The 14,923-nt window shown below is 38.8% G+C and overlaps 1 protein-coding gene across 1 annotated transcript in view; it reads right to left on the reverse strand.

The window, feature by feature from the left end:
- ARSB (arylsulfatase B) overlaps positions 1 to 14,923 on the reverse strand; it is a 70,048-nt gene that overhangs the window by 24,936 nt on the left and 30,189 nt on the right. Inside the window, exons 5-6 of the mRNA XM_021292211.2 lie at positions 11,350 to 11,593; positions 1,848 to 1,918 (exon numbers count right to left, since the gene is read on the reverse strand). Coding sequence (XP_021147886.2) covers positions 1,848 to 1,918; positions 11,350 to 11,593 — 315 coding nt within the window. The remainder of the gene's footprint in view (positions 1 to 1,847; positions 1,919 to 11,349; positions 11,594 to 14,923) is intronic.

Here is a 14,923-nt window from a genome sequence, read left to right on the forward strand (position 1 = left end):
CCTGCAATGCCATGGAAAATAAACAATGTCTACAGCTGAACAAAAGAAAGGCTCATGTGGAATCAGAGAAAAAGATCCAATGAGAAGCAAGAAGACAAGTCTACGGTTTCCTATGCTCAGGCAGACCTCTGCGCAGGTGTCGATCTGAGACAGTCCTCCTGCTATTATACTCCATTAAATATCTTTTTTATGAGAATTTTGTTTCTTGAAAGTCTGCTCTGCATATGGCTATCAAGCCTCGCCTGAAAGTTTGCTACCAGAGTGAACGGTTATCAGGGAGTGAATGCCTGAAAGTCTGCTTCTGCGAACAGGTAAAGGCCTTGCCTGAAAGTTTGCCTTCAGAGCTTTAAAGTACAGACTCCAGAGTGAACAGTTATCACGGAGAGAAGAATCCTGAAGGTTCGCACCATCATGGGTACAGGCCTCGCCCAAAAGTTTGCTTTGTGAGTGGGTACAGGCTCCTACAGAGAAGGTAAGCAGCATCTGGCTTGGCATATTTCACCCATGCAGTAAATAATACAGTAGACTCGTCACTGAACCCTTTTAAGTCGCACTTCTCTTTAAGAAATCTAAACATGGTTCTGCAGTAGGCAGAACCCTAAATTACACCCCCGCAATAAACTTCTGCCCACTTGGCCTGCTAACTGCACATGTCCTAAAAACACACACAAAATGTAAGGACACACTATATGTAGCAAACAGTGAAGTATCATCACAGTATGGTGTAATGGAAACAATCCGCAGAGGCATTTCCTGAGCTCCTGAAAACCTCCTCTGCTCATCCCCCTTCAATTTACGTCAGGCATTTTTCTACTCAAACACCTCTGCTGACAGTTCCCACAACAAAAAGATGGTCTCTGAAGTATGGCGGGGAATACCACATCAGGGCACAACACTGTACAGGAATGCTACGACTCACTGAGCATCCTCTGAAGGGAAACTGGAGTAGCTACACCTTAATTCCATCAGTATGTAGGAATTAATCTGCAGGCAGTACTGTCCAGCCACCACCAGACAGGTACTATGTCTGATAAAAGCATGATGGAACCAGCTGTGCATCACAGAAGGCCACCTTACTCATTTCCATCCAGTTATTACAGCACAACATGTATCCGCCTTCTTGCCAGCAACAGATCACTGTCCCCACTGGACTATTTTTCCTCTGCCTGAATTTACTTCTTTATTTAATGAAATACAGAAATGCTATAAAAACACTGGAAAGGACCTGTTCCAATGCTCTGCATGAAAAAAAATCTCTGCTTGAAAAGTTTGTACTGCTTAGCAAACTAATTATGTTGAATCATAAAACAGACGGTGCTTAAAGAGCTATAGAATTAGCAAACTTAAGCTCCAATTCATGTGATTATGGCATTAAAGATCTAACCCATGTGATTATGGAATAAAAGCAATTGCAAAGGTAGGAACTTCTCAGCTTCTCACAAACTCAAGTTTTCCATTTGCAAGGTCATATTATATAGATGTATCAAGAATCACTAGGGCAAGCAGTTCATTGGGAGCTACCTGACAACCTGGCGCAACGAAGGCAGGGTTTGGAAGGGTTTTTTGGCTGGTCCTCAACATTTCCACATCCCAATGTACCTTTTTCTTACTCAGGAGTGCTTCAGAGCTCTTGAAATAGGAAGTGTGTGTTGGTTGTGACTCAGTAAGTACTTACAGCACCCGGGGGATGATGTCTCTGTATTTTAAAGAAATTTACTGAAAAGCAGAAGGTATCCTGCTCTATTTTGTTTCCCCCAGCAGGAAATACTTCACTTAAGGAAAACAAGGAGTGTTCAGAATATAAACTGTATATGTAATAAGTCTTGAACAATTAGTAGCATACTCACATGGGGAGTCATCCACAAACATAGGGTCTATGTTATGCAGCAGTTCCACTCTGGGGGAAGGTCTTCCTTCACTAGGACAGATTTCAAAAGGAAACGTTAATTTCCTTCTTATCAGGATTCTGCATGTTCTATTTTAAGACTTTTTGTCATCCTATTACAGAATGAGCTCATAACCATAAACTAATTGCTATCAAATTTAATCTGAATGCTGTTTTCTAGCCCACTAGCAACACCTATTGCCTCTAACAGATTTCCCTGATTTCACTGGTGTTTACCGGGATTACTAACAAGTCTAGAGTACAGAATTTGCCCTACAGAAGTAGGGTCTTAAAATAATCAACTTCAAAAATCACATCTTGCAGAGTAAGCTCACATGACACTTGCCACGCTCTCTGCTTATCTGAATGAGACTTATTATCTAAAATGTTGAAAACATTCTGTTTGGGTGCCTCAAAAAACATAAGAGGCATTGCCTACCCCTCAAAAAAACTATCTTCAGTCTGCAATTGAGGTCACAAGGTTTATTTAGATACCCTAAACCTTCTTTTGCTGAAAAAGAAAAATCATCCCTCTTTTTCTAGCCATGGACTACATAGGGATGGTATTGAACGAGCCTCCAAACTTATCTATAAATTTTCTGTGTTAAGTAAACACCCACACTAAAAAAACTAAGTAAAAGAAATTTACTCCTTATAAAGGGCACCATAAGTAGGAAGACATAATTAGAAAGAACATGGGCTACCTCATAACACAACAATATTTTATTGTTTGAGAGTGAACCTAAACACATTTTTAGAAACTTGCAAATCACTTGAATTGGGTTTTTTTGTATTTTGTATTGTATTTTTGTTAAGAAGCTTCACTGTAAATCTCAAAAATTCAACCAGGGCACCTAGAGCAATTGTCATTATGAAAAAAAAAATTCAGGTAATACAAAACTTAGTGGAAGCCTCAAAAATGGCTGTTATCTTAATATATAAAATATATAATTAAACAATATTGACTTGTAATTTACGATTTTCAATAAAAAGTACTTAAAATTACTATTGTTCTATCAATTTCTAAAACAATTTCTGGATGCTACGCATTTTGAATAAGTACAAAATCAACAACAAGGATCAGATAAAACAGGAAATATATTCAGATAATACAGCCTTTCAACTAATATAGAGGAACTACAATAATTCACCTGAAGTGTTATTAATTCAGTGTATAAAAACTGCCAAAAAAAGGTTTTCCCAAAATGTATGTGAAAGATTAAATTTCCCCTCCACACCCCAATATCACAGAATCATAGAACCACAGAATTATTTAGGTTCAGAAAAACCTTTAAGATCATCATGTCCAACCATTAACCTAACACTGCCAAGTCCACCACTAAACCATGTCCCTAAGAACCTCATATACATTGTCTTTTACATACCTGCAGAGATGCTCTGTTCAAATGTCTGACAACCCTTTCCATGAAGATGTTTTTCCTAATATTCAATCTAAGCCTCCCCTGGTGCAACCTGAGGCCATTTCATCTCATTCTATCTCTTGCTACTTGGGAGAAGAGACCAACATCCTCCGTGCTACAACCTCCTTTCAGGTAGTTGTAGACAGTGATAAGGTCTCCCCTCAGCCACCTTTTCTCCAGGCTGAACAGCCTCAGTTCGCTCAACTGCTCCTCATCAGACTTGTGCTCCAGATCCTTCACCAGCTTCGTTGCCCTTCTCTGCACACTCCCCAGCACCCCAATGTCTTTCTTGGAGTGAGGGCCCAAAACTGAACACAGGATTCAAGGTGCAGCCTCATCAGTGCCCAGTACAATGGCACAATCACTTCTCTAGTCCCGCTGGCCACACTATTCCTGATAGAACCCAGGATGCTTTTAGCATTTTTGGCCACCTGGGCACACTGCTGGCTCATGTTCAACCAGTTGTCAATCAACAGCCCCAGATCCTTTTCTGCCCGGTGGCTTTCCAGCCTCTCTTCCCTAAGCCTGTAGCGCTGCCTGGGGTTGTTGTGACCCAAGTGCAGGACCCGACACTTGGCCTTGCTGAACCGTATACCATTGGCCTCAGCCCAATGGTTCAGCCAGCCCAGATCCCTCTGTATGGTCTTCCCACCCTCCAGCAGATCAACACTCCCACCCAACTTGGTGTCATCTGCAAACTTACTGAGGGTGCACTCAATCCCCTCATCCAGATCACTGATAAAGAGATTAAACAGAACTGGCCCCAACACTGAGCCCTGGGGAACACCACTCGTGATCGACCAAGAACTGGATTTGGCTGTACTCACCACAACTCTTTGGGCTTGGCCATCTAGCTAGTTCTTCACCCAGCAAAGAGTACAGCCATCCAGGCCATGAGCTGTCAGCTTCTCCAGGAGAATGCTGTGGGATACGGTGCCAAAGGCTTTACTAAAGCCCAGGTACACAAAATCTGCAGCCTTTCCCTCATCTACTAGTTGGGTCACCTTGCCATAGAAGGAGATCAGGTTGTTCCAGGCAGAACCTATCTTTCATAAACCCTTGCTGACTGGGCCTGATCACCTGGTTTTCCTATACATGTCACTATCTATAGCAGCCACACTTTTAACTAAGGAGTGCCTGGCCTTATTTAACCTAATTTTATATTCAGTTTAATGGACTCTTACTGTCTCTAAATGCTCCATTTATAGCTGTGTTCAAGTGTGTCTTTCACCATGTGTTCATAGGTAACAGTAAAATGAACCAGATAGCACAAATTAAATTAGGATGCAAATTTATAGCATGTAACATCTTGGGAAGATATTTTGCTGTTTCTGAGCTATTTCTACATTTTCCAGTCTCCTTTTAAAGAAAACCAAATACCAGAATCATGCTAAGTAATCTAGTATCTTCCACCAGGGTCAAATACAGAAGGATAAAATAACTTACTCCTATGTGTTTCTCCTATTCATATATCCAATATTCATACAGTACCATGTTATGTAGAAAGTCAGAACTGAGGATATTAATGCAGTTCAAACAGACTAGTATTACTATCATATCATTAAAGATAATTTCCTTTATGGCTTTTAATCCGGAGGATAGATACTGTACACTAAACATGGCTATGAACATTATCACACATCAGGTAGAACAGAAAATATAAATATTACACCTGCATTAAAGTTTTGCATGCCACTGTTGTAATTTTTATTGAACTAATTTTTTTTCTGTGGTAGAATATTGGTATCATTAACTGGGACATGTGATTTATGTATAATAACATACTCCCTGAAGCTTATGGCATTAGTGCATTAAGCTCTGTAGCACTGTTAACTGATACTGAACTGCTTGTTCAGTTTGGGTGCTATTCCAGTAATGCTGTTGCACACAACATGAAGGTTTATAACCAGCATATCTTATTCACAAAACAATAGCCAGAGAAAAGAAGATGGCATTGTACTTTGATGAAAGCAGCTGGGTGACAGGAAAGCACATGAGGAAAGTAAAACAAACGTCTGGGGGACAAAAAGTGGGGAATTTGCAATTGTGGCAGAGTTTCCCTTCCCTACACTCCTTCCTACTTATGGACCTCCATGCTGAACTTATTCCCCTCAAAAGACAGACCTCAAAAACAGATCCATCTTGGCAGATGTCCTACCAAGGGTATTTTACACCAGGAATATATTGTAGCAAACAGAGCTAGAATAAGAAAACAACGCAATTCCCTAGGGAATCCTGCTTTTGTATTTTAGTAGCTTCCAGTGTAACCCTATCTTATAATACTCTAATTTTAGAATATTTATTTTTAGACTTCAATATTCTAATACATTGTTCCTTTCATTAAAAAGAAGGAACTTCTTCCTTTGTCTGATTATTATTCTACCATGTCGGGCTGACTATTAATTAAGCAGTTAAAAGGTATTGTTTTCCAAAAAAATCCACTATGTAAGAACATCTTGATGGAAACATACAGACAAACTTCAGAGTTGGCAAGACAATCAGCTACTTTATGCAGAGAATATCTTCTGCTTTGCAAAGTTTTTTAAATATACAGAAAGATCTGTTACCCCTTACTGAATGTGAACAAACATCTACATGTGATCTTTCACTTTTGTTGTTGTTGCTCTTAAATAGGCAGAAGGTGTCCTTGGGAAGGAATCCAAGGTTTTTTCAGGGTAAATACGTTTATCTTGCACAAAAATATCCTCAGTGTCATTCAGCAAAAGCTGAACCTTTATAACCTTGCCATATATTGTATTTCTCTGGGTCACATCTGTACATGCTTTCCTAAAGTAATTGTATTTCAGATATCCTGGAAATAAGCATTACTGTCAGGTTTAGATTGCTCTTTTTTCAGCATTAATTTATACCACAACAATGAACATTTTATTCAAACAGGTGTTTAATTTCTAAAATGAATGTAACCATTTGGTACACAAGAAGTCAAGTTGATCTTGCTTGATTTACTTTGTCCAATCAATTCGGATGTTTCCAACATTACAAAAATAAAGCTGACAATTGCCGTCAAAAAAGTATAAGTAAAACTTGAAAGCCTATGCTTGCTAACAAGCTTTGAAGAAATATTATTTTGACTCCATTTTATCCTGAATCTCTCAGGGCTATCAAACTGCTTCATGTGCTCTAACATTTGGTTCTCCATTTTCTTGTTAATGCAAAATAAAACCTTTTTTCTGAGCACAGACACACTAGACATTCAGTTCTGAAAACAACAAAATATATCAAAACAATGTATCAACTGGGGCAAATTTCTGCATAAGGAAAATCATTTTGCCTAGTGTCTCGATTTCAATAGAGTAGCAAGCATCTGGAGAGCAGATGTTTCTTAGAAACACCAAAGCCTTTTGAGATTCTTGCTTGCAAACAGGCAGTACAGTTTAGATTCTGTGACTACTTGCATTTTAGTATTGTTTTCCATTATTTGTTCTTAGTATTCTTAATTAATGTTTTTGAAAAATATATTAGTGATATTGTAACTGTATTTTCAGATATACTTTCTAATATGTACATGGGTTTAGAGGTTCCATCTGTATCATAGTGCTACTCATGGTAACCTAAGGTACCAGGAAAGTGCAGTCCTCTCTGATTTATATAAAAGGTTTATGCTTGAGGTTGGAATGGTCTGCTGGATATCCAAAAATAGGTTGGTACAGTGATACTACCCTAAGTTATTTCCGAAAAGAAGTTAGAGACATTAATGAGAAAGTTAAATCTAATTCCAAAGGTACTTGAAGGAAAATAAACTTTAGGAACTACCAGTCTAAAGATAAGCTGCAGAAAATTTTGCACACAAAACTCTTTTAGTGGTCCAGTATCTTTTCCTGTAGAAAAAAGTAGCTGAAAGGTCAAGACCAGGGAAAGACAGGGAAGATCAAGGGAGACAGGAGCATGAGCACACAGCAGGGAGAGCGCTCTCACAATAGCTTGTGTTACCAACACCCACATTAGCAGGTCAGTAAGACACCAACACACAGGCCAGTTTCACAGGACAGGGATACCTGGAGACAAACCAATGACGGCACCTGGTTACACACAGAGGTGGGACAGGACAGAGAAGCAGCACCAAAGGGTACCAAAAGGCATAACCAGAACATGTGTGTGGTTACCAACCTAAGAAGAACACAAAAGATGTTAGAAGAACCTCACAGCTGGTGTCCCTAGACCTCTGCACCATTGCAACAGATCCTGAGCCTAACATCTGGTCACAAAAATCGTGGTGCCTGGCTGCAAGATGGATGGATGGAAACTCCTGCCCTGGTGCCTGGCTGCTGGGTAGACTTCTCAGACACACACCTTTTGGTGAGTGAGAGTGTCGGACTGCAAGAGTGCAAGTAAATCCTGCTTTATTTCAGTTCTGTTCTAAGAAGAATCCCATTCCTCCCTGATACTGTGTTGCAACAGTATTTCCTACACTATTAGGCCTGCAGATTGATTTAGAAAGAGCAGACAAACTTTTGAGTTTGAAGTCCCTGTCAAAGAGCTTTTATGTAGCATGCAGATTTTTACCTAAGAAAATAAATTCAAACAATGAGAACAAGAACATTGTACTTCCTCAGTTTCACGCATTGTGTGAAAGAAACTTAAAAGTATGACCAGCTAAGTGAAGAATGCAGAGGAAGACACATTTGTCCCGAAGAAACATGTGCTCCTGAACTGTATCTTATAATGCCATTTGCTCCTAACCATTAACTTCCTTCCAGTTCTTCAAGTCATAATTAAGTAGAGGAGGCACCAAACAAACAGTTGTATACATGCGTGATTTTCGACACCTCTATTTACTACAAGGACTTACTATTAATCAGTGTCATGTTAATGCAACTCCTAGTATGGATTACTGATCATCCTAAAATTATGACAGAAAGTTAATTTTAGTTTAGAATATCAAAATTTATACCTAATTTCTATATTACTTATGTCATGATCTATATTAAAATATGTTTATCTGTAGTTATTTTCAGAATTATATTATTTATATTTGTTATATAAATATCATAGTAAGAACACATCCTTTGAAAAGTGACCATTTATATAGGACAGATACTGGAATGGAACCAATATTTTTGTGACTTTTGAGAGAATCTATCTGCATTGTCTTATACATCCTTCTAAATATCTAAATCAAGGTTCCAAATTTATGATCTTTTTCCTTCTGATTACACACATATGAAACTGTAAGTTTAAAGCATCTCCCCACCACCCCCAAAAAATAAAAAAAGAAATACAAGAAGCATATGCAGCTACTTTCACTAAACTGTGCTGAAAAAAATACAGATGTGACATGGGGATTGGCTACTAATCTATTTTTTTCAAATGAGGTAGACTCTTGGCAAAATTTAATTGCACTCATTACGAGCAACATATTTGAACTTTCCATCAGATATCACCAAAAGGGCACTGTGCCTTCACTGTTTGCTATCCAATATTCAAGTGACCTTTTGAGTTATGATCATCAAATTTAACATACTCATTTCTCCTGATTACATGAAAAAATCATGAAATTTGACATTTGGGCAGCAAGGTCAGCCAAAGAGCAGCCCCCCCCACCCCACTCCAGACAGGCCCTCTGGTTGTCACGACTGAAAACACTGGTGGTCAATTATTATCAACCAGTGCCAGTAAACTTATTCAGTCCCTCTGCAAGGATATAAGATTCAAGTGCCAGGAGCATGCAGGGGATGCACAGCTGTACCCATCCTTCCCCATGCAGAATTTTACTGCTGAAATAACCTGATCTGAGATGTCCATGACAAAGAATACCTGGTTGACACAGAACCTGAATTAGGCAGGAATGCTGCTGGTAGCTGGAAGAAAAGTCTATGGTTTAGGAGTACCCCAGGATCTTGCTGGTGCAAAGTTTTGCCACAGTAACATTGCCATGTAAAACATTTTACTATGTCTGGCTAGACAGAAGTCTCCATTCTTTCCTGGTACTTAATGGTCTTCAGCCTCAATTACACACATCCTTATCTTCTTCCATTTGGAAGACAGACATACAGTACACCTGGGCATGAGGCCACAAGGTCTCTGCAAACTCCAGCTAGTACAGAAAACTACCCCGTAGCACCTCAGAAACACAGGCAGCAGTGAGAAATAAATAAAGCTTAGCAGCTTCAAAACACGTAATCCTACTAAAGATACAAACAAAAAACCCCTGAACTCAAGATACAGGGGCTTTGGGGTTTGTTGAGGTTTTTTGTTTGGTTGGTTTTTGTTTGTTTTTTTTTTTACTCTAAGGTCTACATAGCGCTAACCAGGGATGGGTAGATGGGTTCAACTCTGCCCTCTCCAGCTCTCAATTTCTTATCTCAATTCCTGACCCAAACATTCCTGCTCGTACCTGTTTAGGAAGTTACCCTTGTAATTGACTGTCTAGGATGCTAAGACACACAAAAATCAGTGTTTATCATAATGAGCTACGTAGAAAATGGCAGAAAATTCAGAAATTGCTACATACAAGCTGGGGTGGGAACCCTGAGAAGGGGACAAAAGGTTATAATACACATAATATAATATTGCCTGACTGCTATAAAAACAGAACAAAGACTATCAAAAGAAACAAAACACTAATTCTCAGATAAACAGCATGTAGGAAACAGACTTGCTAGTCCTTTTATTCTGCTTTAGCAGTACTAAACCTAATCTTAAATTACTCTTTTGCAAAGTAAAACTATATTCAAAGACATTAATATAACTTATAAGAAAACAGACAACAGGGTTTAGCCCCATCAATTAATACTTTCCATGAACCACAGAAGAGGGAAAAAAAAGGAAGTTAAACCAAAGTCACCATGCAAATTTTGCAAAACTAAGCCTTGAACACAGAAGTGCAAAATTCTGCAGGAACCTGGGTTTTAAGGACTTTGCAATCCACTTTAGTAGAATAAAATAACATCAGAATAAAAGAAAAGCTTTGCCAAATAGAAGACTGATTGAATATAATCTCGATTGAAGATATCACAAAGGGGCAAAACCAGTTTCTTTTGATAGTTTGTTCCAGGGGAAAAAACATCACCTTTATCACTTAAGGCTGATTTCATTTATTCTTTTACATTGTATTCCATTTTGCTGAGCCAAATGGAGCAGTAACAAGCATATATTCAAACGTGCACAGAGCCCCCAGTATCCAGTATTTGTGATACCGTTAAAACTGTTTTTTTCCAGAGGAAAAATGTATGGGATTTAACTCATTTTTCTTTCAATGCACAAAAGACCCTCCATTATGTGAACTAATGGGGTTTGGGATATCCCAGCTAATTCAGACAGCACGAGAGGTGCACAGAGTCAGAAAGAGCCCAGTAAAAGTCATTAGCTCAGCCTGTGTCAACCCAACTGGAGCTAAGCTGCCTTTTTTTGCAGCCATCTAAGCACGTCTACACTGTGCTCCTGAGTGCTGCACCTTGCTCAAATCACACACAATGTCACGACCCGTTAGGAACCAAGTCAGGTCTTCTTTTGTACTGAACCTCGTAGGCTTTTTGAGACACTGGACAGCACGATGTGAACCTATTCAAATGGTTCCACTTGGAGCCAGCCTGACAGGTGCTATACTGAGCTAACAAACCACCAAAGTGGAAACCATGCTCAGTGAGTTTAATGTCTGCATAGATCTCCCATATGTCCAACTCCAGATGCACCCTGCAGTGACACCCAACTGGGCTCTGTAGAGAGCAGGGCTGGGTCCAGAAAATCTACTCACTTGTACTCCACACTGTGCAAAATCAATTAACGCACTTCTACATCATGGAGCGTTCTTGAAAAAGCATACCATATTTGTACGTTGTTGTGTCCAAACTAACAAATTCAACATACCCAGTTATGCTATGGAGGTTTTGCATCTGGAACCAGGATTAATTTGCAACCTGGATAATTCTCTCATAGATAGTAATGTTACCTGCACTTGTACTGTCCCTTTATTTAGGGAAACGACCAAGTAATAATCCTCCTGCAGTTCCAGCTCTGTTCTCTGGGCTGATTAAATTCTTCTCATACCAGTATGCTGACTCGGTGATTTGACATGCAAGTTACCTGATAGCTTTCCAAACATCAAAGCCATCCAAAGGCTTTGTGCCATTGGTATGTCCTCCAGCAAGGTGCACTAGTGTTGGCAACCAGTCAGAGATATGGATGAGTTCGTGACTTTCTACACCTTTTTGTTTTAGTAGGGGACTTGCAACAAAGCCTACTCCTCTCACTCCTCCTTCCCAGAGGGTCCATTTTCTTCCTCTCAGTGGCCAGTTATTCCCACCTGCCAAAGTTTGTCCTCCATTATCTGGAAAACAAGTAATTAAAAGGAATTATTAGTAAGAAAGAAACAGGACTATCTTCCCCACAACATTTATTAATCCATTTGAAAAAATATTTTCACAATATAAGTGTGTTATGCATAGTGCTTGCACAGTGCTGCTAAGTGTTTATACAACGCATCACATGTTCAGAGCATGTAACAAACATATGTTAATTCTTGCCAGAGTCTTCCAAATTACTACAATGAAAAGTTATTTCTAGGCAGAAATGATATCATACTACAAGCCAATGATTTAGAAAGACTTTGTTAAGAACAGCCTCTGATACTACTAGATAAATATCATTAGATATGCAAAGCTTCCAGAATCAAATAATTAAAAAATATAGTTCCAACTAATTAACTGACCACCAGAAAGAGTCGCTATCAATGCCATCATTAGTACTCAGAATACACTGTTTTCCAAAGCAGTATGGTATAATTGAAGCAGAAAACTGTTATTTCAGTGTCAGGACAATACTCATACTCCTTGTTTAGAAGCATTTTTTTCCCTATATCTGTAGGCAGTCATGTTGATCTTTAATGTCACACAAAATGGCGAGTTTCTCAGGCAGAAGGAGAAAGCCCTAACAAAATGAGTTTAAATTAATTAAAGTTGTTGAAGTGACTTGGAAATGTACTGAATTTATTGTGTTTGGTGACAACAACATACAAGATACTTACAGAAAAAGCTGAACTGTGACAACAGTAACTCAGAAATATCTACCTGAATTAAAGATAGCTCATGTAACTCTTCAACTCTCTCTGACCAAGCTTCCACACTTAGAATAAAATCCAGACTCCTGAAGTAAACAGAATTAATGATTCCTTGAAGTTACTTTTAGTACTGCTGTACAGTTGTTCTTGTTCAAAACTATCGTAATGAACTCAGAAGAGTCATTGATGGCAATTCTTTTAAGCATAATTTTTCTGTATTTTAATGAGGTTAAAATTATTTCAAATAGTAGTTGCTGAAGTGAGATGTATTTTCTAATTAAAAACCAGGAATTTGAGGGAAGAAACAGAAGCACATGTCCAACACCTTACAGAAGAACTTTACTGTCACCAGAACACAACAGAATTTTCTCCCTTCTGTTTCATTAATTAGGGATTGATGTAAACCTGGACTGTGAACAACCTTCTGCTGCACATAGAAGACCTTTGTTGTTCTACTAAGGAATAAACTAGTGCATGTCTCTGTGAAGATTTTCAAAGGTGGAAGGTTAAGCTAAATGAAGCACCTGGAAAAAACATCATGGTTTGAAAACTGTAAAGTGTTCTGTGGCCCAACTAGTTTCCAGCAGGGCTGCTTGTGGTCCAGCACCCTTGGGTTAAAATTAAACAAATAAAGAGCTTTATTGTCTTGAATATGAAATGCAGGCAAACAAATACTAGCTATCAATATCTCTCATACAACAATGCTGAGCACTGAGATCCCAGAATGTAAGTAGTGGCTGGTTATTTAAAAAAAAAAAATCAGTCTCAACAATTCCTTCTACTCTTACTGTAAACAGGAATTCCTGTCAGGGATACTCACGGGACAGAGCTTTCAGTAGCTTTTAACCATTGGTGACCTTAGAATAGAAGGTATCTCATCTACACTGTATTAGAGCACAGTTTGATTATACAGTGGGATCAAAGATTAAGTATGTTAAGTATCTTCTTCATATCACAGGCTACTTACTGTCCATATCAGTTTAATACCAGCATATGAGACTTTTTTTCAGTCCTGAGTATCAGCAACAAAGTAGCAAGGAAATTATAGAAGTAGACTGTCTTTCTGAATAACAGAGAGAGAAAAGTGTGCATTTCCCAGGTTACAGTCAAATCCTTCTGGTACTTGCTTTATATTTACTTTCTGTAGTTGAGTTGAAGACATTCCCGTTGTGCCAGTTTCATTATACAAGAAACTCTTTGAGACAAGGAGGCTATCTAACATATATTCTGTAAAAACTCATATGTGATATCAGCATTCAGACATAGTACACCAAGTTAAAAAAAGGAAAAAAAAACCCAACAACACCAACTTGTTTTGATGGCTTTTCTGACATGTAAATGAAAAAACCTGACATGTGAAACAAGCTCCATCCCTCTCATTTTGACTTCTCATTTTCACATTGTTGGAACATTACTATGTCCTTCTCCCTTAGGAATTCACGTTCCAGAGACCCTTTCTGCTTACTTTCTTGACTGAGTTATCAAGAAGGTGTTGAAGGAGGGAAAAGGATGGTTTCTGTTTTGATTACTCAGGTTTGTTTCCTTTCTAGTTAGGCAGAGCAGAGCTGATGTGTCACTGGCACTTTACACGTAAATGATACCATTTTTCAAAGTTATAGATAACTACTTCTGTACAGTCTGAAATATCTTCTAGGACTTCAAATATCAACAATTTGTTAAAGACGTGTGAGTTGCATAATAATGAAAGACGATAATGGAGCCTATATTAAGGAAATATTAAGCTAACCACTGAGTAACAAGATTGTGGGAGACTACAGTGGGTCCGTGGATTCCCTGACGGAGGGCTTGGGAACAGAAATTAGCCCTGAAGATATTAAGGGCTACCCGTGAGAAAGACGGGAGTAAAAGAGTATCCAGAGATATTAAAGTGTACCCATGAGAGAGAAGGGCGTAGGAGAGTAACATTGATGATAGCAAAAATAGCCAATGAGATGTTACTCCTGTAACTTGTAACCAATAGTGAAGAGACACATGAATTGGTAAAACTGTATAAAACTGCACTTGTGGCAATAAACGGCATCTACTACTTTCATCCTTGAACTTGGTCTATGTTGTTTGTCCGTCTCAACCGCGCCACAAGGTGAAGGGGGTGAACAAACTAGAAACCCCTGATTGCATAAGATAGAGATGTGGCAGCAGGAAAGCGATGAACAACCCCTACAGGACTGTAACTGGAGTTCTAGCCCATCTGTTTGGATACCTTTCCCCTAAGAAACAGCTTTGGATGTATACAATTGATGCTAAAAGCTTGTATGGCTTCAGAAGGCCACTGGAGAAGTTAAAAACGAAAAAAAAAAGTGGATAGTTCCTTAAGGAAAAGACATCACATCTGTCTCAGGAATTTCATCAGCCACAAACTGCTGAGAATTTGAAAGTTACTTTCCTAGACATGTGCTACCAGGCATTGCTGTAACAAAGGGATGCTTGGCTAGATGGATCCTTCTTCTGTGGAAGTACAGTCATTCTCATGTTCTCCCAAATAAGCTATTCCTTACTAACTCCTCATGCTATTTTAGCAAATTATCTTGAATACGGAACAAACTCCACAGTTCATATGAAAACTCCAAGTAGTTTAAAACA

Source organism: Columba livia, chromosome Z (genome assembly GCF_036013475.1).
Source record: "Columba livia isolate bColLiv1 breed racing homer chromosome Z, bColLiv1.pat.W.v2, whole genome shotgun sequence".
Classification (NCBI taxonomy): Eukaryota; Metazoa; Chordata; class Aves; order Columbiformes; family Columbidae; genus Columba; species Columba livia.